A 27,108-nucleotide genomic window follows, 5' to 3' on the forward strand; every position below is an offset into this window, starting at 1 on the left:
CGTTGTGCCTCCAGTAAGAGAAACTGAATAAAGAAAATAGTGCTCACAGTCTAAATAACACGTACCGTGTAACAACCTAAATAAAGGGGCAGTCGCCATGGGAGGTGACAAATGAAGAGGAGGCGTTACTAAAGAGGCACTTTCACGCCTATTTACGAAACAGAAGCCAGCATTTAGGACAGACAGTGACACAAGCCAATGGCAAATATGGTCAGAGTGTGGGCGGGGCTTCTATTCGCTACTCCACCACAACAAGTCTTTCAGAGCAGCGCATGTACGTTGGCTCTAGGCTCGACCTAAAATATGTAGAGGACCAGCAGCATTTGGACAGAGTCCCTACAAAAAAAATGCTTATGTGCTAGGAGTCTGAGGAAAGTATTTTTTCTAGTACATTCGTAATGAGGCTTAAAAGAAAGGGAATCCGATGGAAATAGCTTGTTTGGCAACATTGGAAATAATTTGTATTATTATTAACACACTGACACGCACGGGTGGGTGGCAGTGGCTAGTACTGCTTACTGGCCTTGAGTTTTGCAGCACTACACACAGTGTGACAGGCGTCGGTGACTCTGCAAGGCAGCAGGCTCAGGCCAGGAGCTCCCCACCTCCCCTCTGCAATCATTTCGGTTTGCCGCTTGCTTTTAGTCCAGACTGCCGGGTGTCTTCATTGCGTCCCGTCTGACTTGGCAGCCGTTGCAACTGGTTACAGTCAGTCATGGCGACTCTCTCCCTGGCCCTGGGCTCAGCAATAATGAATTTGTCGGCCATAATAAGATCTTATATTACAGCGGCGCGGGCGACCCGGAGTGAGCAGCAGGCAGCACTGCAAGCTGAGCGCCAAAAATTGCGCAGGTGTTGCAGCCTGCAAACGAGCAGCCTGCTGCCTTTCTCACAAATTCCCCGTTCTGGCAGCCATTGGGCAATACCTTGTGACGTCAGGCTCGGCTATGTGACTCTCAGAGCCATGTGGCACCGCAGGAAATAATAGATACAATGTAGTGAGCCTGCCAGCGCCGTAGCTCAACTGTGCTGCGAGCGCCCAAGCCTGCGGGAGCAGCACGCACACGCCATGGGAGGTGCGCTGCCACACACTCAGTTTGCAGCACTTAAGTGACAGCAGAGACACATGCATATGCGTGGCAATGCATTTCAGTGCAGTGATGCGGAGCACCACACTGAAATGCGTGAGTCTAACACCTGATGCATTGTACTTGGATGGACTGCGAGAGTGCGGCTGAGTTAGTCCAGTCTAAGATTCCAGTCACCCCAGATTTGGAAACCTTTCATCCCACTGACTGAAAATACACCGCCAAGGTGTTTTCAAGGTTGTGCAGACCTCTTCCTCAGGCGACACTCAAAAGTAGCGTTATAAGGACGCAAGTAGCTGAACCGGGTGCTATGTGTTTTTTACACAGAGTTCAAAAACACCGGTATTAGACATATAGCAGTGATGAGACATAAGCAGAACCATTCTAACCTGTTTGTTATTTTCTTCTTTTCTTTGGTTGATCAGCAAAACAAAGGGAGGAGGCTGGTCAGTGGTGTCTGAAGTGAGTGCTTCAGAGCAGGAGGCCACACCACCAGGTTTTTACACTCTATATTTCAGGTGAGCAGAAGCCCCGGCTGGGGTCCCTATTTTGGGTTGGGGCGGTGGGATGTAAATAGCCTTTTTGCCCTTACTTGCAGGAGAATAACGGCTCTTGATATGCACCGTCACCTGTGACTCGGCCCATAACAAGCAAGCAGGGTAATTAATAGCTATTATTGCCCGTGTATATGGGCAATAACACTAAAGTAAAACTGTTATTGCGCTCTTTGAGATTCTCAACAGCCTTATGCTGATGGTAACAGACACTTTTCTATTGGCTGCTTTACTGAAATGAGTGAAATAAAACTACATCCCATAAGCGTTAACTATTGGTAGCAAGTAGTTTCAGCTGCAACCCGTGGCTTGCCCTTTGTTACCCATTACCCGTGACCTGCCCTTTGTTACCCGTGGCTTGCCCTTTGTTACCCGTTACACGTGGCTTGCCCTTTGTTACCCGTTACCCGTGGCTTGCCCTTTGTTACCCGTGGCTTGCCCTTTGTTACCCGTTACCGTGGCTTGCTCTTTGTTATCCGTTACCCGTGGCTTGCCCTTTGTTACCCGTTACCCGTGGCTTGCCCTTTGTTACCTAGCTAGTCGCAGGCATCGGCAGAAGCAGGAAGTGGAAAGGACTGCAACAGCCATCTTCACTTTCTGTAGTTTCCTCTCTGTGTCCTCCTGTTGTCTGTGTGGTTACAACTTAGAGATTTCTGAAGGGTTGGGGATTGTGGGTGAACACTGTGATGCCGTCGGGGTCAAACAGTGCATTGTATCACTTCCGCTACCACTGGTATTCTGGTGAATGAGTAAATCTCAGGCGGTAGTTCTTCTGCTAATAAACAAAAAATACCAGCAATTTCCAATGCACTCTAATAAAGAACCCATTACCAGTTCCAGGCTGCAACTGGAATCACCTGTAAGCTTCTTCACAGCAGTTGATTGCATGCCTAAAAACTGAAATGCGACTACTGGATCCAATAGAAACCATTAGTAAGTGGTGAACTGGACATGCAAGCTTCCTCTCACCTGTGGGATGTTGTAGGCTGAGTGCTGTTGTGAACGGGTACCGGTCCGAAAGCTTCATATTTTTGATGGCGAGCACTTCCGGCAGACGCGGGCCTGTAACAGACAGGCACCAGGTGAATATCGAGCTGGGACCCTATTCAGATGTTGTGGTTTTACAGCTTACAGGCGACATTTAGAGCTTGATATAGAATTATGTGGTAATGGAAAGTCCTCAGAAGAATCCACCCTCATGGCAAGATATCCCACTGTGGATTAACTAAATTTAGCACTTCCTATTGAAAGAGGCATATTTACCATTTCCATCCAGCTGTAACCTAGGGCCTTATGAACAGATTTTAGGAAAGTTATTAGTTAGTTGCGATATTCTGCGAATCGCAATTAGGAAATTGCTATTCCTTTTTTTTCAAAAACATTTTATTTGTCAGAACCAGATAAAACAGATACAAACAGGAAAAGGAGTCAAAATACGATAATATTGTACAATAAACAATTACTTTCATGTATGATTCCTTTTCATTCTCATATTGAGAGGGAGAGTGAAATAAAAATGAAGAAAACGGTAGAAAAAAGAAAGGAAAAGAAAAGAAAAAGGGCAATGAATAGACAAATAAAAGGACATATTAGAGTAAGTCATTATCACACTAGCGATATTCTGCGAATCGCAATTAGGAAATTGCTATTCCTAATGTATGACACACAATCTGTTTCATTTAGCGATTCATAATGGGGTCGCAAACAGGCCAACCTCATGACCTGGGAGGGCACCCCAGAATAAGGTCCTGATTAGAGTTTGGCAGATATGTACTCCATCACAACTATACATACAAATGCACTTGTGATAAGGCGGATGGGATACCCATCAAGTTTGTGGGACTTGGGAGTACCTGTCCGGCAAGCTCTAAAGCAGGCTATTAATTCCACAATCATAGAACGGGTTGGAGGGTGGTTCCATCAACATTCAAGTAGGGCCCCACCAAAGAGGCACCCGAATATTGAATCACTGTTATATTTTGTCGGTGAAACAAAATGCTCTCTCTGCTTGTCCAGTGCATCATTCCGCAATGTGGTTAGACCAAGGAGAGTCTATGGGTCTGATAACAAGTATAGGTGCTATTTATCGTATGGGTATAGTATAGGTGTTAACTAACAATACCACTGAGTTCGTTATTTATCAGGTGCAGTAAATAGCATCTATTACGAGCTTCTGGGGAATAACATGCAGATTTTGGTGTTTAACTTGCCAAATTCCGCTTGATAAGGTAATTACTGTATGGTTTTCCCCTGTTAAATTTTGACAGGTTTGACCAAAAGAAATTTAAAGAAGCTTGAGGTATTTAAAGCATTTGATCATGATTGGATGCGTTAAATAAAACTCAACTCGTAATTCCGACCCGTGAGTAAACTGCACTAATTTTTTACACATAAATTTTTAACTTTCACGTCCTCTGGTAGGGTGGACCTTAGCGCACACCCACAACGCCGAGGTACACAACCCATGGTCCTGAAGAAAGCCCAGTAACCTTACACATAAGGGCTGAAACATGTCGACCCTACTTTAAGTGGAAATAACCAATACATTAATTGGCACATTTCCCTACACATATTTTAACCTTGTCAGGCTGACCATTGAATACATTTTTATTTAGAGTACAGTCCTTTGACAATTTTAATATCACGTATTTTTTCACATCACTGTCACAAAAATCCAGCTCCGCAGTATTCTGGCGTTGTAGCACACCAGGGAGGCACTCGGCTTCTCCTGGTGGGCCCGATGATGAACCATGTCACCACCCAGGGTGGTGAGTGAGGGCTTCTAATAAATCCCTAGTGATTTCCAATGCGAATCCTACAGGAAGATTTTCATCTCTGATTTTGTGCTAATTCCCTTTGTTTTTTGACACTCTCTTGTTGTTTGATCGAGATTGCCCGGGGGACTGAGGGTGTCCCTTTTCCCTCTCTCTCATATTGTTACTACTTAAACAGAGGTTTATGCACGGGTCGGGGAAAAAAGACTGACGCATAATCAGGCCCTATGGAGATTCCCATCCAAGATGGAAGACTGAATCATTTCTCAGAGTAAAGGTTAGCAAGAGCTCATGTCAGCCCTGACAGATTATAAATGGCAAACTAAGAAAGAATCCATTGTCTTTACAAATTCTCTTACGGCCACTCAGTTAGACCCTGGTGTTGCTTCTGACTCTTCGTTCGAGTTAGTATTCGCTGTTCTATTGATGCTACAGTTCAGGTTCTGCCATGGCTGCCAGGAATTCAGTAATCCTACTGACCTTGGCAGTATCAAGAATTTTGTCTGCTTTATGGAGCACTCTCTTTGCAAACAGACCTTCCACCTTGAGCAATGGTTCTATTCCAAATTCACTTTCAATGTTAAATTTAATAAATTGTTCTTTGTTTTATAATGTTGCATTGCATTCACAAAAATCCACTTACTTCTAGTTATAAACAAGCGTCAGTCTCAATGGCGTCGTTTCATCTGGAGAATGAGCAGATGAATAATAAAGAATAAATATAAATGTATATTGATTCTATTTGTAGCAGATCACCTGGGATTATTGCCGTAAAAACACATAGTCCTTCCATATGTTGATATTTTCGCTTCCATATGGGAGAGGATGGGATACATACATGTGATTTTATTGTGCATACAAATCAGTTCGACAAAACAGATAGTTAGCCTTTTCACAACATAATTAATAACATGCCAATTTAAAACCCCACAATACTATTCATGCAAAAAACGATTGACAAAAACAGATGAAAAATTTAAAGATTCATTAAGGACATTTTATTTTAATCTGCTACAAAAGGGAATCTATTCCATTTTTCAATAATATTCTTATGTGTCATACCCTTCAGGGAACAGAAACATTTTCATAGACTTTTGTAGCTGTAGCATTATTTTCTCCTCATTTTATAAAATACTTTGCAAAACTCGATGTCACGTTCTTGCTTTAGGTAGAAGATTTAGGTTTTAATAAGTTGTCAAACTTTATGGGATGTCAGACCGATATATCCCAAACACAGGGACATTTGTTCGTGTAGATTATTCTTTCCTTTTCACATTTTGCACAGTATCTTAGGTCACTTTTTAGCATTAGATGGATAAATTAAAGTTGACCTAGTATTAATATTGTTACACTAGATGCAATCCAAGCAGTGATCAGAGTTGGTTCTCCAGTCATCTGTAGCTTTAAATCTCTTTTAAATGCAGCCTTCCATAGATTCCTTTCAGTTTTGTTTCCTGGTTCAACCACAAGAGGTTTTCAACTGCCTTCATGCATTTCGCATAAGGTGGTTACATTTCAACATCTTCCACTGTGTTTATTGTCTCTTGGTGAGCCAGTATTCCGTTTTTCATGTGTCTTCAGTGGAGGGCATTATATGCACCTTCTTTTGTGGTGTGCATCGTCTGGCAGGCTGTCTCACCGTGCAGGTGTGTGTTCATGCCATCCCTGGGTACAAGAACTTGTTGCGTTACAAGAAGACATGCCTTCCTCTTTGGTACTGCTGCGTTTGGTGGCCAGAGAACCGCGTCCAGCACTACGTCTCTTCTACTTAGCAGTGAGATCTGACTCTTAGATACAAAGTTAATGGTCTCCTGAAGCATTTGCTCTCACAGTTGCTTCTTCTGCAAGCTATTCCAATGTGGCTGTCCAGCTGACAATGTAAGAAGCAGACGGAAGACAAACCTGTGCAGGCTCCCAAAGCATAAGAAGCTGTTGTAGCACCAACTTCGCGGATAGACAAAGGCGAGACGACCATGATTTAGGTCTGCGGCTGGAATACCTTACGCCCAATTTAGAGTTTGGCGGGCAGAGTACAGCCGGTCAGGGTGGTCGAGGACATTACCTCCACCACCCTGGCAGACTAGCAGCCGTGAAAACTGACCCAGCGGTTATTTCTGTGCAATAGAAGGGACCACTGTCACAGCAGTTCCTGTCAATGTACTAAAGGTGACCAATCAGGCAAGGAAACACCTGGTTCCAATCTCAGGTGCTGAGTAATCAGCCAAACTGCTTACTGTGCTGATTGTCTGATCTGAGTACCGCAGGCATCACCAAGACCTCAAGAACGCATTTTAATGCCGATTCATGACTCCCTGCAGGAGAATCATGCATCACACTTGCCATCCCTTGGAGCAGCTTGCAATCGAGTTGTAGTACAAGTGCAGAACGATGAGGCTGGGTCGTTGCTTGGCACAATGTGCGTTGACTGATGGTTTGTTCACGGTGCAAACAAAAGCGTCTTCCCTAGGGTTCTTTTTGCCTCTGTGACTCTCTGAAGCCCATCATGTGCCAAGTCCACGCGGTGCTGCTGTATTGAGCTTTCCATGGCGCGTCTCTCACATGTGTTTTATTTGTATCACAGCACCTCTCATACCAGTGTAGGATGTTGGAACACTTTACAGCACACACACATACACAGACAATTACTCATACATGTGTAAATCAGTGTATAGAAAATGTTATATGAAACAAAAGGGAATACCAGGTGTAGGATTTACATGTCATCCCCACAGGTAGGCATTTTTTACGTGTTTGGTCGGGAGTAGCACAAACTCAGGATTCAAATGCTAATACAGTAGTTGGGGTTGGATTTACTAATAAAAATGTATTTCTACCCAAACCAATTTTAGGAACATTAGCATAATTAAATACAGGGAAAAAACATACTTTTTAAACTTGTACCATGCAGTTTGAAGGGAGCGCTTTGATGGTAGTTCTCAGCTCACTGTGCTATATTACAATTAGAAGCTATGAAATGCAAGCTACAAAAGGATCTCTGTGACAAAAGCCGTAACCCACTGAGCTAAGCACAATAGATACAGTTCTGTGATCTTCATGGCACACATTCTTTGCAGCAGGCATAGTAACCCTCTGCCTTACTTTAGATGAGTCAAAACTGCTAATCTCTTTTGAGCAGGAAGACTCATCACCAGAGGTATTAACCTTGACACTTTTGTTGTTGCCTGAAAACTGCTGGATATATGAGGGACTCTGCAGCGAGAGAGTGAAGGGAGTGATAATGCTAGCCAGGCCTGCTGTGTTTGAGACAGGATGCCCATATTGCAACACTGCTGCAAAAGCGACCCCTAGTAAAAACTGCCACCCTACCCATCCAGCCTCCCTGGGAAATACCCAAAGCCCGGGACGGCCAGTCCGGCCTTGATGATTTAGTGCTTAAAAACGACAAAAACCTATAAACTCTTCTTTGACAGTAGACTAGAAGCTCTCCTTTCCACTGTTGGTAATTTCAATATAAAATATGGAGTGAAACACGAAAATAGTTATTACAAAAACCTGTAACAGGTGCACAAAGGGAGTTCCTGGTGCCTACCAGGGTTAAAGGCCTGATATTATAGTGACCGCTAGCACCTGATTGGTTTACATGTAAGCTATTGCTCTACACCCTGGGTACTCACAAATATTTGCCCAGGGGCCACAAAGTACAGTCTTTGGTGTGATCGAGGGCCGCACTGATGCCAGCAGGGCAGCGGGAGGGGGTCTGGGTGGGTCAGGGATTCTGGAAGGCGGTCTAAAAAATTTAAAATAAACGGGCAAGCATTTATTTGTAGGTTAACTAAAGTTACGGTGTGCAGGACACCACCGTGGTTACTTCATTTAACCACAAATAACTGGTTGGCCGTTTATTTAAAAGAAATTCTGAATATTAGTGCTCAGCAACTAAACTGCAGCTTGTGCTGCTGTTCACCAGTAGGGCGCATGTAAAGGTCAGGAGGGCCGCAAGCGCCCCCCGGGCCGTACTGTGGGTACCACCGCTCTGCATACGGTTCCTCCGCGGTTGCTTACCCAGATACTGGAGGAGGGACGGCTGGCCGCGCATCACTTTCACGACGTCCATCCTCAGTTCCTTCAGCTTGTTTGCCAGGGGGCGTAGTTTCTCCTTGGACCGATCCATCATCTGAAGCGTTCGCATGAGCTCTCTCACATTCAGAGGGAGCGCCTCCTGCGGAAACAGAAAGTGTAATCAGGAGGGTCTTGCGTTTTTGTTCCACCAGCTTCACTGTTTGCAATGTGGCCCTGAATCATTCAGAAGACAGACTCTCTCACTGAGCCCTGAGCCACCCTACCTCACCTGAGATAATGGGCCTGATTTAAACTTTAGCGGGCGGGCTTTCACTCCGCTGCCCTAACAGACTACCCCATCGTCCTACAGGAGTCCCCGCCTGCAAGATTTTGAGATGTCTGCTGGACCAGCAGAGAATTCTAGCATTGGCAGGAACAGTAGTCACAGACGTTCCTGTCAATGAATTGTACGTTTGACGGACAGCTCCGTCAACATGATGGAGTCACACAGCAAACTTACAATGTTTTTTTTTATTATCCAAAACAAAAATCCAAAGTGGGATTTTGTTTTGGAGAATGCCCCTCGGCCATTGGAGTTTTCTCCTATAGCCAGGGGGACATTTTCCACCAATGGACAGTGAAAACTGGCCATACGTTTGCCCACTCTAAATCGGGTGGGTGGACACATTGCCAAATCTCCAACGGCCTTTACTCCGTTGGGCTGGCGGAGGTTTCTGTCAGCGGCAGAGACATAATGAAGGTTACTTTGAAAAGATGATGACGTTTTTTGCAAACCTTTGAAATGTTTGTTGAGGTTAAGAGGTTTACAATGTAACAAAAAAAATCTGCAAAAGTAGGTTTTGCAAAAAAATCTCAATAAAGCAGAAAAGCTCACTTGCAAAACCTTATGACACAATTTGTCAAACAAAAATGTTGCTAGTGGGATTTTTGTCCCAAGGTGGAAGCCAAAATGGATGAACAGCCTCCTTGAACTAATGATGTTATTACTAACAGACATCTAGGCCAGGACAAGCTGATGAAGGCATCGTAAATGGCCCACCGTTATTCTCCATCCCAAGATGTTCCTCCCTTCGCCGCACTCTTACATGCCACCTGACGCCCGCCCACTCCCAAACACGACTGTCCACCTAGGCTACCTCCAGTGACCTTGTCGTCTCTTTCTCTCTTCTCCTGTGGCACACATGGCAAACCCTTATAAACCAACTATCTCTTTGCAGTATTATGTATCCACGCTGTACTGATGTACTGGCTCATGCCATGAAATACAAACAAAAAAAAAAAAAGAAAAGGTGCCTGGGTGTTCTTCATATCCCATCATCTGTTTTTTATGGACCCCAGAGCTCTCAAATTATGTTTAAATAACTTTCTCTTTTCTCCCCTCTTTTTTCTTCTCTTTCTCTTCTTCTCTTTTTTCTCTCTCTTTACACAGTTGAAGGCCGCACAGCAACTCCTGTGAGTAATGACTCAGATTGTTCACTGTTGTAAACATAACTAATGCAGCACATTTATTCTGATGACATACAATGCAAACATGTATGTATATGATGGAAGCTCAGCAGACATTTGCCGTCACATAATAGCCCTGGGGTCAATAAAAACATTTACAAAAAAAGATGGAGTTTTGTCCATAAGTGACGTTTTCAGAATTTCACAAAACTCTCTACTCTTCATGAGTACGAAGATTGTAATTCAACAATATTCCATTGAGGAAATGCACATTTCCTCCCTTCCCTTTCTGAACAAGCATTTGCAATGCAATAGGTCTCGCATTAGGAAAGTTTGAGCTATTAGTATTGTAAATGACAAATTTTTTATTTATGTGTTGGTTCTGAAAATAGCGAAATGAATAGCTTTGTCATTTATAATGCCAATAGTTTTAACTTTTGCAAATGTGACATCTTTAGCATTTGTAATGCAATATGTGTTGTATTTACATGACTTAGATGTATTGATATTACAAAGAACAATGGCTTTTATTTTTAACAATAATTAATAGTAAAATAAAAGTTAGCATTAACATTCCCGCCGGCGGCCGGTAGTACAGTGAGTCACTGCCTCTTGACTGCCCAATTACGGAGACCCGGGCGGGGCCTGACCTTAGCAGTCTTTGCATTACAGGCTGTGGCCCCGCGTGGGGGGCAGGTGATCGGATGTGACCTCACGAGACCTGGAACAGGCAAGGTCGGTCAGAAGCTGAGCGGGGCCGGGGCCTCGACTGGAGTCACGGGTCAAATTTAAAATTAATCAACATCATGATACCACGAGGACTGGACTGAGGGCCTGAAGAATCATGCTCGGGTGGCGGGGTTTGCCGCCGATGGACAAGTCATTGCGGCCACTGTAAAAACATTCCTACGTCGCGTGATCCCGGAGCTGCAGCATTTTCGCTCAGGAAGCCTTCGTGAGTTGAGTAAGTTATTCCCAAATCAATACTGTCGAGTGATCCTGGCAAGACACACGTTGTCTGTGAATCCCGTGCACATATAGGCTGTGGGAGAGCTAGGGCGGGCATAGTTTAAACTTTTGAAGCCAGAGCACGCAGCCGGGAGCCCGACTCTGCTGCAGCTGCCACTGTGTTGTGCTGCGCTGCTGCCGGGGCTCCCAGCGTGGTAATGAACACTTACTACAAAGCTACCAACCCCCGGCAGACTCGTGGGTGGCCGCCGCTGGAGTTGTTGCCTAGTGCCGTAATACTGCAGCCTGGTCCCCAGGTATGTCAAATAAAACTTCAGAATTCCATGCCAGTCACAATGTATTTGCGTTTGAGTGTTAAGTATAAACATATGCTCGGTAGATTCTGCCTCAAGATGTCCTTTTACACACTCGTGAGCTAAAGCGCGAGAGTATGTGTGTGCCTAGTACTCACTTCTGAAAAGATGCTGCCACCACTTTTGCTCTGTGACCGCGGTGGCTGGGACACGCTAGTAGCCAGAAGGAGGCGTGCTCGCAACAGGCTGGGGAGCACGCGCACACGTTCCAGGCAGCGACGGAGGCGTGGCGCGCACCGCCTCCCTGTGCCGTGTCGCGCGCTGTGGATCTCGTCCCCTTTTGCTCTTCCCAGTGTGCGCACCGCAGGGGCCTGTTAACTACGCTGGGGGCCTGCAACCGCCGCTCCCTGCGATGTTGGCGGAGGCTGGCGGGGATGCGCCCCCGGTCTGGGGGAAGCTGCCGGTTTTGCAGCCACTCTCGGTCCTTCCCCTGAAGCCGGGCACGCCTTCCCACCACTGCCTCCTCCACCCGGAGCCTCCGGAGCTGCAGAGGAGCCTGACTCTAGACGGGCCGGAGTACGAGGAGGAAGAGGTGGCGATTCCGCTGACCGTTCCGGCGCCTAACTAGTAAGTACCGAGATTCTGGGGTATGGCAGATCTCCCGATGCATGGGGCAGGGGGTGTGTCTGTGTGTGCGTGCAGAGGGGGGGGGGGGTAGGGGGCGGCGGCGTGTGTATGCGTGCTTGTCTGTATGTGTGTGTGTGTGGTGGGGCGGCAGCGTGTGTACGTGTGCCTGTGTGGTCTGTGTGCAGGGGTGTGGAGGCTGGCTGTGTGCGCACGGGAATATGAGGCACGAGAGGGTCAAATCTGCGCTCGTGCCACTCTCGTGTCCACATTCCCAAATACTAGGGTTTCTCTCCTTAGCCACCAGGACCATCTATGGATGTTATCATGTATATATCGGACAAAGTAAAATATGCATAACATATATAATGTCTTTTTTGGACTATGGATCATCTTCATAGGATGGTTCATTTTTTTTTTTTTTACTGAAATGTATTTTATTGTTGCATCAAAGTATACAGGTACAGTGTAATTGATCTGCTGACATGGCCTCAACATTCAGCCACGAACAGCCAAGCGTGCAACGTTTTTTTAGTATCTATATAACTGGTGCAAACATACATTTTCTTAAATGATCAATGTAGATCGTACAAACATGTCCGCAGGCCGGGAAACAGTAAATCTATATCGCCAATGGGGCGGTGGATAACAGCAGGTATGTAGGATCCCACCTTGAGAGCGTTGGATCAAGGTCTGCACTGTCCATACAGTGGTGGCACCTGATAACGAGGGGGACAAAAACCGTGGGTGGGAAGCATACGGGCGCTAGCAGGTTCTTGGCAAGGGGATACTGGCGACGGGTGTCAGGGGGGGGGGCCTCGGAGCTAGTTGGTCTGCGCTCCATGAGAGGGGGAGGGAGGGGGATAAGAGGGGTGAGCAGGGGGTGAGTACCCCCGGGAATGCGGGCATCGGGGTGGGTGGCATGTCATACGAGAGTTTGATCCGGTTGTAAAGGGTGCCGGGAGACGGTCCCGGGACGGTTGGCACCATGTAGTGGCTATTGGTTCTCTTGGGTGGGGGGGGGGGAGGAGTAGGTAGGTCTTCTGCATGTGTGGACTGTCGGAAGCTGTGGAGGAGCATGGCCCAGTCCATGGACAAGGGAATTTTACGCGCACCCCTGGCTTCTTCCTCTCTAAGGGCATCCTCTTCCGCCGCCGCCCATTTTCCGACCGCACCCTTCCATGCCGCTACAGGGGGACCCTCCGGGGAGCGCCAGCGCATGGTTATACATCTGTTTGCCAACAGGAGTGCTAATGATACGAAACGCTTGCGCACTGGGTCTCCCTTGGGAACATGAAAGATGCCTAGTGCACTGGACTCCCAGGTGGCTAGTGTAGTGAGACCCGTGAGGTCCGCCAGAGTGTCATGTACCGCCCGCCAAAAGGGGTGAAGGTTGGGGCAACTCCAGAACATGTGCCGAAAGTCCGCCGTAGGGGAGCAGCATCTGGGGCAAAGGAATGTTGTGGAGGGATAGAACTTCTGTAGTCGCGCTGGGGTGAGGTATGCCCTGTGTAGGATGTAGTATTGGATGTTCTTGAAGCGAGCGTTCCTAGAGACGCGTTTTGGGGCCTCAAGTGCTTTAGTCCATTCAGAATCGTGTAGTGCGCGACCTATGTCCTCCTCCCATGTGGCTCTCAAAGTCTTAAGGGGAGTATGTGAGAGTTCCCGGATGGACTTATATAACCAGGTGATTAAGTGGCGTCCCACCCCCATTTGTAGGATTGTGTGTATTACTGGATGCGTGTCTGGCTCGCCAGTGCAGAGATTAAAATGGGGCCGGTATCCATCAAGCAGCTGTCTATATCTGAGGAATTGGCCTGAGGGGAGTCCGTATTCAGCGGTCAGGCGGTCCAGCGATTTTAGCTGGCCTTCCTCGAAGAGTGATTCCAAATCCGTGATGCCACAGAGCGACCACTCGGTGAGCACTGGAGCGGTGAAGTAAGAGTCCTGTCTGGGGCTGCCTATCAGCGGCAGTAGCGGGGAGTACGGAGGTCTATTAGGGGACAGCCGGTGGATTCGCATCATGCATCGGCGCGCCATTGCCACTTGGAGGGGGTATGTGCGCCGAGGCTTGGTGCCCGGGAGGAGGAGACGGGTGAGTTCTGGGGTTGCGATTCTGCCGGCTGAAGTGACAGTCTCCTGAGGGTAGCGGTTTGCCGTCCAGTAAGACAGCCATTGGAGTTGTGCCGCGAGGAAATACGCCTCGAAGGATGGAGCTCAGAGTCCACCTTGCGTCGTGGGAAGTTGGAGGGTTTTCAGGGCAACCCGGTGACGGCCCTCGCCCCAGATGAGGGTTCCTAGGAGGGAATCGACAGCGCGGAAGAAGGATCTGGGTGGTATAACCGGTAGGTTTGTGAAGTGGTAAAGGAGTCGGGGAAGCATCACCATTTTAGCTAGGGCTATCCGTCCTATCGGGGCCAGGGGGAGTCTATTCCAGAAGGCGACAGTCGGGCGCAGACTTGCAAGCACTGCGCGGTGATTACCTTCAAGCATGGCAGCCGGAGAATGGTACAAGCGGACACCGAGGTATCGGGGAGCCTCCGCGGACCAGGAGAGTGTATGTGGACCGAGCTCGACCTCCCGGGGGGGTAGGTTCGGGTGTAGGGGGTAAACTGTGGACTTGTCCCAGTTCACCTGTAGGCCCGAGGCGTCCGCAAAGTCCACCAGTGTCGCCCCTATGGGGGCCAGGTCCGTTTCGATGTCCCGGACGTATATGAGGAGATCGTCCGCGTACATGGACACGCAATGCATGTCGTCCGCGAGGGGAATGCCCCAGTTCACACCCTCCAGGCGTAGTCGAACCGCCAGCGGTTCGACCGCCAACGCAAATAAGAGCGGCGACAGGGGGCACCCCTGTCTTGTGCCCCGTCGAACTCCGAATGCTGGTGATATATGTTTCCCGATCCGAACTCGAGTGGTGAGATCGGTATACAGGAGGCGTGTGTACGCCAGGAGTGTTGGACCGATATTAAGGCGCCGCAGGACAGAGAAGAGATAGGGCCATGTGAGGGTGTCAAATGCCTTTTCCAGGTCCATAATAAGACAGGCGGCGCGAGGAAATCGGTCACGCACCTGATCCTGGACATGGAAGACACAACGGAGATTCTGGGAGGTGTTTCTTCCTGGCACGAAGCCGCATTGGTCGGGGTGGACCAATGGGCGAATGATCTTCGCATACCGGTCCGCAAGGATTTTCCCCAGGATCTTACAGTCGGCCGACAGGAGCGTGATGGGGCGATACGACCCCAAATGGAGTGGGTCTCTGTGGGGCTTGGGAAAGGTGACGATCACGGACTCTCGTAGTGACTGGGGCAGCCTGCCTAGATGAAGAGACGCCCCAAACACTCGTGACAGACGAGGGACCACCAGGGGGGAAAACGTCGAGTAGTATTCCAGTGGGAAGCCGTCCAACCCCGGCGCTTTATTACGAGACATGGCACGTATCGCCTGGGTGATGTCAGATGGGGCAATCTTGGCGTCGAGGGAACGTTTGTCGGTGTCCGATATTGTGGATAGAGTCAGAGGGTCTAGAAAATTGTCTACAGAAGATGGGGAGTACTGGGCCGGGGTCCCGTACACTTGTGTATAGTGACGCTGGAACGCCAGGAGAATCTCGGCTTGTGAGCGCACCAACACACCGTCCGGGTTGATGATATCTGTGATTGGCTTAATTTCGGTGTCCTGCTTCGCCATCCAAGCCAACAGCGCCCCCGTTTTGTCCCTGTCCTTATGCATCCTAGAGGCGTAAGCCCTAAAATTATACTTCCGGAGATCGGCGCAGGCGGCTTGGTATTCCGTCTTAGCCTCGGCCATGAGCACAGCGTGCTCTTCCGAGTCGTCAAGTCGTTTAGTGAGTGTGGCTAAAGTCTGCTCCGAGGTCAGGAGCGTCCGCTCCAGATTGTGGCGAACCCCCACCACCTGTTTGATGCATTCTCCCCTAGCCACCACCTTAAACGCGTCCCACTCCACTAGTACCGACGACGCCGATTTCGCATTATGTGCAAAGTAGTCCCGTATACAAGTTTCATGCGTGTCTCTAAATACTGGGTCAGTCAGGCAATCTCGAGGAAGGCGCCAGGTGGGGACCGGTGGGTGGGGGGGGCGCCAGGTTAGTCGCATAATGTGAGCGTCGTGATCCGAGAGGATCCGGCCCAGGTAGTCCGTAGACGTGATCTTGGGGAGAATTGGTGCAGAACAGAGGAAGCGGTCTAGGCGGACCCGGAGGTTGTGTGGGATCGAGTGGAAGGAGTAAATGCGAGCCAGTGGGTGGAGGTGTCGCCATGCGTCAGTGAGCGCCCAGTGTGTGACCCAGGTCCTAAAGAGTTCTGCCTGCCTGGGGGCCGGGGAATGTGCGGGAGGAGGATGTGAGCGGTCCAAGGTGGTGTCCAGTGTGCAGTTAAAGTCGCCCCCCAGTACCCATGGGACCGTGGTGAACTGGGCCAGAATGCCCGTGAGGTGATCCCAGAATTTATCCTGGTCTGTGTTAGGGGCGTAAATGCTGCCAAGGAGTATTCCCTGTCCGTCCAGGATTCCCTCCAGAAGCGCATACCTACCCTCTTTGTCCACCACCCGTCGGAGCACCCGGAAGGGAGTGCCCGGTCTGACCCAGATTAATGCGCCGCGTGCAAACGCTGAGTATTGCGTGGCACAGAGGGTTCCACGCCATTTAGATTGCAGGCGAGTGAGTTCGGTAGCATTTATGTGGGTCTCCTGGAGGAGTGCGATATTGGCTGACATGCGTCTAATGTAGGCGTACACTGAGTATCGTTTGCTGGGCGTGTGCAGGCCCCGTACATTCAAAGTAAGGATATTAATGTCTGAGCGTGGAACAGCCATTCCTGGGGTGCCGTGGTAGGGATGAGGGTCCCCCTATAATACCCAAGAGTCGCCTGTGTGTATGAGTCACGTGTGTTCCTGCGCGCCAAGCTTCCACAATCGTAGGGGAGGGACTAAGGGGAGTAACAACTAGTATAACCTTTGGTGGGTAACAGTCCCTATACTGGGGATATAGCACCGGAGGTGGCATATCCAAACTAGTATCCCACTAGGGGAGAAATACAACAGTTAACTGCGGGGGTGGCAGCATGTGTCGCTGCTGGGCCTGTGCGCGGGTCGGGCTCCTGTAGGAGAAAAGTCCATCGCTCGGATGCACATGCTATAATCAGGCAAAACAGTCTAGGCACCTAGACATCGCGCAATACAACAGGCAATCATTAGAAGGATACAGAAATCGACAGTTCATTGTTCATGAGGAGGTGTTGGGTTGGTCGGCCAGGGTAGCGTCCAATGTAGGTGCCGCCATGAGTGGGGAAGAGATCGGGCCAAATCCCGACATCGTTCCATCGCTGTCGCGGTCTTTCTCTGGGGTGAACAGGTGTGGGTGACTCTCTAGGTCTGATGCCGGAGGTGACGTGTGAAGCTCGACCACCGCTCGTAAGGCATCTCGTCGCTCTTGTATGATTTGCGCGAGGTCGGGTGACCCTGTGGGGGAGGACGCTTGGCTGTTGGGGCGGCCAGACCGGACTCGGCTCGCACCCCGCCTTCTAGATCGTCTGGGGTCGTTGTTGCGGGTCCTCTGGGGTCCGGGTTTAGGGATCAGTGGGCAGTGAAGTTCAGCCCAATCCAGTGCTTCCGCCGCCGTGGTGAAGAAGAGGGCTTTCCCATTGTGCAGTACTTTGAGGCGGGCTGGGAACAACAAGGAGTACTGCAGGTCGTTAGCGCGAAGGCGCCTCTTGACGTCCAGAAAGGTGGATCGCCTCTGCTGGACCTCCCGGGCGTAGTCCGGGAACACCATAACATGTTGATCCTCCACCTGCAGGGGGCCCACTGTCCGGGCCGCTCGGAGTACCGCGTCTCGGTCTCGGAAATGTAGAAATTTGGCTAGCATGGGCCGTGGAGGGAGGCCGGGTTTGGGTGCCCGGGCCGGGACTCTGTGGGCCCGTTCGATGGAGAAGTACGGTGATCTCTCACTCTCCGGGGTGAACGATCTGGTCCAGGATTCCATATAGGTCAGAGGATCCGAATTTTCAATCCCCTCCGGTAGGCCCAGAACGCGAATGTTACATCTTCTCGAGCGTCCCTCCAAGTCCACCGTGCGCTCTTCTAGGGCCTCCACACGACGAAGTACCTCTCTCATGTCTTCCTCCTGCATCTTCACCACGGGCTGTAATTCGGTCACGGTTCGTTCGCCCTCCTTTACCCTGTCCGCCAGTTTACGGTGTTCGTCTCGGATCAAGCTAATGTCCGTCGTCAGGGCACCTAACCTCTCTTCCATTGACAGGCGAGACATTTCGATCGCCGCCAACACCTGGTCCAGTTTCGCCGACAGTGCAGGGTCCGTTTGTGACGTATTGGCTTGCGTCCACGTCCTGGTGTGTGGCATCTTTTCAACGGCCGTTTCAGGGACAGCCGTCACCTGCGGGGCCCTTGGTTTCCCCATAGGTACTGTCGGGTGGGCCACCGGGTCTCCGCGCACTCCGGGGATAGCAGACGTATCAGGGCCAAAGGCGGTCCAGTGCCAATCGGTCCCCCCTGTCTTTCCCGGCTTCAAGGCGGCTCTCCTCCGTCTCAGGGAGCCTTCACCAGTTCAGGGCGCCATATGTGGTCCGTGGCTGCTGGGGCCAATGGCCTCGGCGTCAGGGGGCCTTGCGGGTGGCGCAGTGGCGGGTGGCGCAGTGTCAGCACTGGCTGGGAGGGCCAGAGGTCAGGTGGTGGGAATCAGGCTCCCAGTGCGTTGTCAGGGTCGGCACCTCGGAGCCCCGGTGCAGCGGCCGGCACTTTGCGCACTCAGGCGCTGGAGCGAGAGAGGGCACGATTTACAACAGGGAGGTGGTGAGGGAGAGGGCGCGGTCCGGTGCGTACCTCTGAGGGCCGGTCCCGCTGTTGTTTCGGGACTCCTCGTGGTCACCGGTACTCTCTCTAGCACGAGCGGGGCACCCCTGCCCTCGGGGTGAGGCTCGCGTTTTGCTGCTGCGTCAGGCTTCCATGGGCGCCATTTTAGGGTCAGGCGCCCGGGTTCATCTGGCGGCGTGTGGCGGTGAACGCACTCTGGGTCCCCCAGGTAGGCAGCGGCGTATGCTATGACCTCCTATGGGGCCCCGAGGGAGGAGGGGGCCCCCAGGGCGCCGGCGTCGAGATCCTCGGGGGAGGAGTGGAGAGATCCGCACTCACCGCCCTCGGTGTGGGTTGCGGGCTTCTGCAGTGTCCCGCTCGTGTAGGTGACCCGCTCGTCGGCCCCACGCAATCCGCGGCGGCAGGCTGGCCGAGGCTGGTGATCGGTCAGGGTCCCGGCGGGGAGACAGCTCCGGAGCACCGGAGCCTTTGGGCGGTGTCCGCCATCTTGGGTATCGGGGCGCTGAGCGGAGGACGGCGCCATCCGGTGCGCCCCCCCGGTGGGTTGGTCTCCTCACCTCCGCAGGCTCCTCCGCAGCTGTCGGCCGATTGCGCTCGCCGGGGCCGCCGGTTAGGGAGCCGTCCCTCAGTGGCTCGCTCTCTCTCAGGCCAGAGCTGCGTCCGCCATTCTCAGGGGTTGGCGCCACTCGGCTCCGGCAGAAGGCAGTCCGGCTCGTGCCGTCCGTCCGCAGCAGTTCCGGGTCTGTCGATGGACGCCCCAGTGCGCAGGGACATCACAGGTGCTTTCTTGGGCGAGTTGAGGCTCCCGGCGATCTCGGGAATTGGGCAAGATGCTAGCCCGATCGCGGAGCCTCAGCAGGACACAGCCGCCATCGTGGCTTGCTAAGCCACGCCCCTTCATAGGATGGTTCATAATAACTTTAGAGACTGTATAACCACCGTCACAAGGTTAAAAACTGTAAAGTGTACTGCGATCTCAAATTAAATTAACAAATTGGTGGTTGAGACATTTAGCCAAAGATGTCCTGCGCATACTGAGGGGATCGATGGAGACTAAGCACAAAGAAGGAAGAAGAAGCGTTGACACACAGCGAGGTCAGCTGAGAGGGACTAGGATAGGTGTATATGTGAGGGGCAGAAAAGATGGGGTATGTTTCGAAGCCTGAGGTTCTGCGGGTGATGGGTTCAGGCCTGCTGTCACTGAACTGCAGAGGGACCAGTGAATGGCCAAGAACAGAAATGTGAGAGGCCATAAGAAAGAGGGGGTACTTATACTGAAGACACCTTAGAAGCTCAGATTTATAAACAACTTTATTTGAGGTTTCACGAGGAGCAGTACAAACTGACCTGCAGAGAAATTAAACGCTCATAGATAGTTGGTGAAGTCCAATAAGGCATGAACATGAAAGGAGCAAAGCGTCACATGCAGTCATAGGGAGGAACTGATAATGACACAGTCGACAACGTCACATGCAGTGTCACTCACATTTGGAGAATTTATAGAAGGCACCAAAACCAAGTATGTTGGGTGGGGGTTCAAAATAAGCCAGATCTCCGAACCAACCCAGTGACTGATTAGGATGTCGGGGTTTTGGGGGGGTTCCCCTGGGGACACCTGAAAACTGCAGCCCCAGACCAGCGGGTCGAAGACACACACAGCGCTCGCTGCAGGGGAGGAAGACGGAACAGTTGTCGGTGCGGGAGTGAGTGTGAAAGACGTGGGCTGAGCACCTTCTTCCGTGCAGCACCCAGAGCCTGTGTCCACTGTCCCAGCCGGTGAAACGTGTGCCCACAACCCGGAGGAAACACTCACTTCCCCGGCCGACAACGAGGAGCGAGTAGCTTTCCCCGTGTAATATGTTTTGAGACAGCTTTTATTTAGAGGCGGCGCTTAAAATTAACAAGGGGCTGCCAAAGAAACCAGAGGCGATGATGGGACGAGGCCAAGAACTGAAAGGTTGAGGACGAGGGGATCTTTGTATACAGTCCTCTGCGACTTACATTCTGCGGTGCCCGAGATATGACAACAACAGACTGAAATTCAGTAAACCAAGTCTTCAGGATGCAGTAATTAAACGCAACAGTACAGTTTCTATGCAGCAAAAATAAAACATTTCCCAGTGATGTGCCTTAAAGCTAAACATTATTTCCGGAACCATTCTAATTACATCTGCCTACCAGGATGTATTCCTTACTATTATTTTAAAATTATATACTTTTTACCATGTTTAGGCAATGGAAAGCTTTCTTTTTGTATTCAGTTTTATCTATCCTTTCCCACGGAACATCGACGCCGGCCTGCGACCAGGAAGTCAGGCAGGCCGGGCGGGACAACCGGAAACAGGAAGTAGGAGGGCGGGAGCCTACCCCGCCTCCCACAGAAGAGCCGCGGCTGTTTGGAACACCGGAGCAGGCAGGAGCCTACCCTGCGCCCCGGTGCCGAAGGAGGGAGGAAGAGTCCTGCTGCCGGGCCCAGCCGCCGCACCAAGGAAGCCGGTGAGTGGGGCTTCGCCTTGTTGCTGAGCTGCGAGGGCGGGAGGGCGGAGCCGTGTGTGAGCGTGCGTGTGTGTATGTGTCTTGGAGTCTGTGTGTATGCGTGTGTGTGTGTGTGTGACTGTGGGGGGGAGGGGGTGTGTGTGTAGGTGCGGCGGCGAGGGGGGGTGTGTGTGTGTGCCTGTGAATGCGTGTGCCTGTGTATGCGTGTGGCTGTGCATGCGTGTGGCTGTGCGCATGCGTGAATGTGGGTGCGCGTGCACGCAGCTGAATCCAGCCGGGGAGAAGCGCGTGGCAGTTTCTTGTCCGTCATTCCCCCGTGTCAGCTAGCTATAGTTCTCCACCTGGACCGCATCCTTCGGATGCGTGTTCCCAGGCTCGACCTAAAAATGAAGCCCTTTTTTCAGATTTATACTTGTTCTTGGAAACATTCGCTCTGCTTTTGTTTACTGACAATGCTTGTTCGCAGCTCATGTTACTAACTTGGCAGGTCAATAAAATGTTATCGAGTACCGACCTGCAGATCTCTTGTTCAGTTGTACATTTGATTTTTTTCTCACGGTGCTAAGGATTCAACCAACAGATATTTTTGTATTTCTTCTTTTCTATTCTGAAAGGTCCTTGTCCCACCAAGAAATGGCCAGATGGATAAAAAACCTTCTGAACCCTGATAAGATGCTGGTTACCTACAAGTGGTCCTTGTGCTTGGGGAACATCCTTTACAACGCAACTTTTACCACGCAGTGCCTTTACCACGCAACTTTTACAACGCAAACCATTACAACGCATTGCGCTGGGGGGCGCTCTAGGATAGGGAATACGTTGAATTTACTATCCAACACCTTCCCTAGTGTCCACGGGGACTGGAGTTGGAATAGTAAATTAAACTATTCACTATCCAGCGCCCCAAAGCACTATGCGTTGTAAAGGTTTTCGTTGTAAAAACCGTGTTGTAAAGGCATGCGTGGTAAAAGCATGCGTTGTAATGTCATACATCCCTTGTGCTTCGATTCTATCTTCGTTGCCCCGGTATTTACATCTAGGAGGTGTGCACAGGAGCAGGGGGAGTGGCTGGAAAAATGAGTATACTTACTACTAAATGTAAGGGGTTTATGGAGGATAAGAATAGGTGTAGGAACAGCGAGGGAGGGCCTTGGGGATGAACAAGCACTCACGACAAACCAGTAAGCCCATTGCTATTCAAAAACACACTTCTAAAGTTACTACAGCCCCAAAAGGGGGTTTAAATCAAAACCATTCAAATCTTTTTAAAACACATAAAGTCCTTGTATCCAAAAGAGGCAATTCACGTGAGCTACACTTTTGAGTAACTTTACACTCGGATTTTGTGACTCGTCAAAAGCAGTACATTTATTTAAAAGTGTAAGAATAAATTATGTATAAACTACTCACAAGTGTAAGTTACCTTTCTTAATAGCCCTTCCTGTGTCAGTGGGCAGGCAAAAGACAAAGAACCAGGGGCCTTATTTATGAAGGCCTTGCGCCGCCGGTGCGTCACTTTTAACATGGGAAAAAGTGACGCACCGGTGACGCAAGGCCTTCATAAATAAGGACCCAGATTTTAAAAAATGTCACTCAGCACATCCCCCAAAGAGGCTGCGCTGTGTTGCGTGACCTGAAGGGAGCAGGAGAGCGCCATATCTTCCAAGATATGGCTCTCTCCTCCCCTTTCCATAGCGCCTGCGCTGATTTCAGCTAAGCGGTAAGGTGCATGCCTAAATTTAGCACGCTTCATGTACAAAATACGATCCCTAGACAAGTTTCAAAGATGTTCCCACTTTGTATGTGAGCTGCACAGTGCAAAGTCAGAAAAGCGCGGAGAAATGAAAACATTTCTCCTGTTAGCGCCTCCTTGGAAGTGGTGTTAACTTTTGGCGCAAACCCCAGTCTACAATTCTTTTTAGATAAGGTTTTGTGTCAAAGGGCATGGGTGGTTGCATGAGAATGTCATGTACTACCCATGTAACGCTTCCTCAGTACTGAGTAATGCAAAGAAGTACTGAACACTGCTTTGCGCTACTCTCCAGTGATTTCCAGCACAAAACAAGTTTTGCGCTGGAAAGTAAATTCCCCAAAAAGCATTTTGCACCGGTTAGTGTCTCTTTTGTGATGCAAACTTAGCGCAAATTGTTTGAAAATCTACCCCGATGTCTTAAAGCTCATGCTTGCAGTTGAGAGCAGGCTGCCGAGGAAGCAGGCATGTCCAGTGCCCTGAGTATAGTATGTTCCCAAAATAAATAATATGAAACTCCAGTGCATGCCATGGGCAACTGGAGTATCCTCGTAGCCTGTCAATAAGGGAGACTTGTTGCTGAAATGCAGGTGCTTGCCTGAGTACCTGCAGATCACTGGGCAGGGACAGCCTTTCATTCTTCTGAGGTCAATCAAGACAGCATGACTTAGCTCAGAAACAACACATTATTTAAAAGCTTAAAGACAAGAGCCTCGATTGAAAGAAAATATAAGATCATTCTTCTCGCTTTTATTGCCTCCATTTTTTATTATGTACCAATGTTTTATACGTTTTGTTGAATCGATTGAAATTGTATGCAGCCTGACTCCTGAGGCCAGCAGGCTTAGGTTGGCTGTGCTGCCCTCAGTGCAGCACAGCACCCAGTGCCAGCCACCCATGAGACATGCACACACAGCTTGGCAGGCTGCTGGGTTCATGCCAGTGAAGGCACTTCACTACCTTGCAGTCTGGAGACCAGCCAAAGAAGTTATTTTCCGTGGATCAGGGTGGCAGCCAGCCAGGGTGGGCATTTCTCCGAAGGGTGAATGTATTCCCCTGAGACCACCTCTATGTTGATGCTGAGCTTTGTTGTGCAGAGCACAGCAATACATGTTCCTGTCAGGTTTCATCTCTGGAGCTTAGATGGGGCGATGAATCTGCTCACCCCGACGCCTCCATTCAGGTGGAGGGTCTGAACTCCCGATCTATCCTGCACTCCAAGCAGGCCTGCTCCCAGTGTAGGCCCCCAGCCTCACTGCTAAAGCAGAGCAGCAGGGCTTAATTTGTGCCGGTGCTCATATGGGGAGAGCATCAGGACCTATTTTCCATCTTTGGGCTCTGAAATACAGCAAGAGAGAGTGAAAGACGGAAGAAGGAGAAACAAGGAGGAACAGAAGCATGGGGAAAAGGTGACGTGGAGAAACCTTGGGCGAAACATAACCTGCAAGAGTGAGCCGAGGAGACAGGGAGTGTGGGGTGGTGGAAGACAGACACAAGAGGATGACTCAAGACTAGGATATCTTGGCATTCTTCAACTCCTGCATTCTGCAGTGCCACCGTGGGCTCCCAGGAAAACTTTGGGCCATGCAGTTTTTTAAAACAAAAAACCTCCAGCTTGACCAAGCGAAAAACCGACCAAGAAAATTGTTCGAATTAGTCAAAAGTCAAACAAAGCCGCAACCCTTGCAATCAAACAACCCAACAAGCGATATCCCACACAGTGAAGACTTTTCCGCCTTCTTCAAGCTAAAGACCGACAAGATAAGAAAGGATCTCCTCAATGACGTAAGCCAACACCCTGTTCACATCAGAATGTCTAACATTCAGCCAAAAAACAGCGCATCGTGGGCTTCATTCGACATCTACTCTGAAGATGCAATACGCAGACTGCTCGGTACCTTAAAGCCCTCTAATCACCTCACAGACCCCCTGCCTGCTAACGCGGTAAAAGACTTCACCACCATGCTCCTCCCACTCTGGACTAAAATCATTAACAGCTCCCTTCAACAGGGTCTCATCCCTGACTCACTCAAGGTGGGGCAAGTCACGCCCATACTCAAGAAACCTACAGCCGACCCGTCTGACTTAAACAATTACCGTCCCATCACAAACATCCCCACCTTGGCCAAACTGTTGGAAAAATGTGTGCAACTTCAACTAACAAAACACATTGACAAGTTTGATCTCCTCAACCCTCATCAATCAGGCTTCCGAGCGAAGCACAGCACGGAAACGGCCATGACTCACATAATCGATGACGCCCTCCAAATGCTTGATCGCAATGATTCATGCCTCCTCATCCTTCTCGACATTTCTTCAGCTTTCGACACGGTCAAACACGAGAACCTCCTTGAGCTGCTAAACACTAGAATGGGTTTATCCGGGACTGTTCTCAAGTGGTTCACTTCCTTCCTACATAACCGGTCTCAGAAGTTCAAGATCAACAATGTGTTGTCCTCGCCTGTGCCAGTAGACTTAGGCATTCCACAAGGATCCTCCCTTTCACCCACACTGTTCAACCTCATCATGGAGCCACTTGCCACCCTGCTCCAAGCATCCAATGTATGCTTCCATATGTATGCCGATGACACTCAACTCTACCTAAAGGTACAATCCCCGGAAGATTTCAAACTCCTGAACCACACTCTTATAAAGACCCAATCGTGGTTGGCCGACAATCACCTCAAACTAAATGCTCTGAAAACTGAGTTCCTTCTGATAGCACCCCCTGCGAAATCTACCACCACCCAACTTTGGCTCAACCACCTAACAGCATTCAATGTCCGGCCCACCATCGTGGAGTCCGCAAAATCCTTAGGTGTCACACTTGACGCAAAGCTCAACATGCAACAGCACATTAGCAAAGCAACGAAAGGAGCCAATTTCCATATCAACTCATTGAGGAAGCTGAAACCCTTCCTCCCAGCCAAAGACTTCCAAAATGTAGTACAAGCCCTCGTCATCCCCCGCATAGACTATGGAATTGTGACCCTCAGTGGTCTCCCTCTAGCAACAACTGCATCCCTAAGAGCCTCCTTGAACGCTGCCGCGAGACTCATTACGGGCTCAAGAAAACACTCTCATATTACCCCTGACTTGAAATCTCTGAAATGGCTGCCCTTTGAAGCCAGAATACAACTGAAAATTGCTGTGATGACACACGCGGCCGTTCACCACAAGGCACCTAACTACCTCACTCAAAAGCTGACTATATCAGGAGGTTCGAGATCCAATAGAAGTACAAAAAATCTACTCTTGAAACATTGCAGATTCCGGAAGGAAAAAACATACAAACGCTCCTTCTCAGGAATGGCACCGAGGATCTGGAACGCACTCCCTCCTGAAACCAGGCTTATCTCCTCCACGGCCGTCTTTAAGAAAGAGGTGAAAGCCATCCTCATGGCTAAGTTCACCTGAACTTTAATGTTTGTTGCTCAGAGACTTCGCACCGCTTGGGTATTACTGGTTACATGTTTGTCTAATGTCAAATAATGTCATATTATTCAGGATCTAGACTCGTTTATTCTTCTTGTTTGCCATACTTCCATGTTGGATAGTCGATCCTTTTATACTATTCACTAAATATCTATTATTAGACTATACACGTTAGCCTACTGAATCTCGATGCCCGTCCCCTTTGCTCCCCGTAACTTTTAGATACTGGCATAAGCAATCCCTTTAGCATTAGTTCGCCTGACTTTTATCGTAGTTGTATGAAAGACTCAGCATCGTCTTATATTATCGCTTATTTGATTGTTTATTGATCTTTTATTAGAACATGACTGCCATCCGATCATGCTACTGAATTTTATATTGCACCCAATATTATGTTGCGTCACCTTCATGCTATCCCCACCCTTATTTCTGTGAAGCGCTCTGATATCTGTAAAGATCTTGTTCGCGCTATATAAAACTCTGAATAAATAAATAAATAAATAAATAAATAAGCTTTGCAGAGTTGGCAACACTAGTGATTCAAGAGTTGTGTTGAACTGCTGCTCACTTTACGCTTCCACTGCATCATGAATGCCAAAGTGGCTTTTGCACCCACCAGTGGTGGCTCCTCCTTATGGGCGCTGGCGCTATGCCATCCATGTTTTCTGGTGCATTTTTTACTATAACAAAAGTAAATTATAATCTATTCTTCACTCCTGATATAATTATTTTTAAATGCCATCTGGCAACAGCTGGAGGAAGCTTGTTTTGCCCTAGTTGATGTCG

The 27,108-nt window shown here is 49.5% G+C and overlaps 1 protein-coding gene across 2 annotated transcripts in view; it reads right to left on the bottom strand.

Annotated features, from left to right (window-relative positions):
- The window catches only part of LOC147684397 (uncharacterized), a 118,100-nt gene that overhangs the window by 23,486 nt on the left and 67,506 nt on the right, over nt 1-27,108 (bottom strand). For both annotated transcript variants that reach the window (XM_086940324.1, XM_086940325.1), the window contains 2 exons: nt 8,440-8,596; nt 2,612-2,704 (listed from right to left, as the gene is read on the bottom strand). In XM_086940324.1, the coding sequence (XP_086796450.1) occupies nt 2,612-2,704; nt 8,440-8,596 (250 nt within the window). The remainder of the gene's footprint in view (nt 1-2,611; nt 2,705-8,439; nt 8,597-27,108) is intronic.

The sequence above is a fragment of the Lissotriton vulgaris genome, chromosome 10, assembly GCF_964263255.1.
Source record: "Lissotriton vulgaris chromosome 10, aLisVul1.2, whole genome shotgun sequence".
NCBI classification, from domain to species: domain Eukaryota; kingdom Metazoa; phylum Chordata; class Amphibia; order Caudata; family Salamandridae; genus Lissotriton; species Lissotriton vulgaris.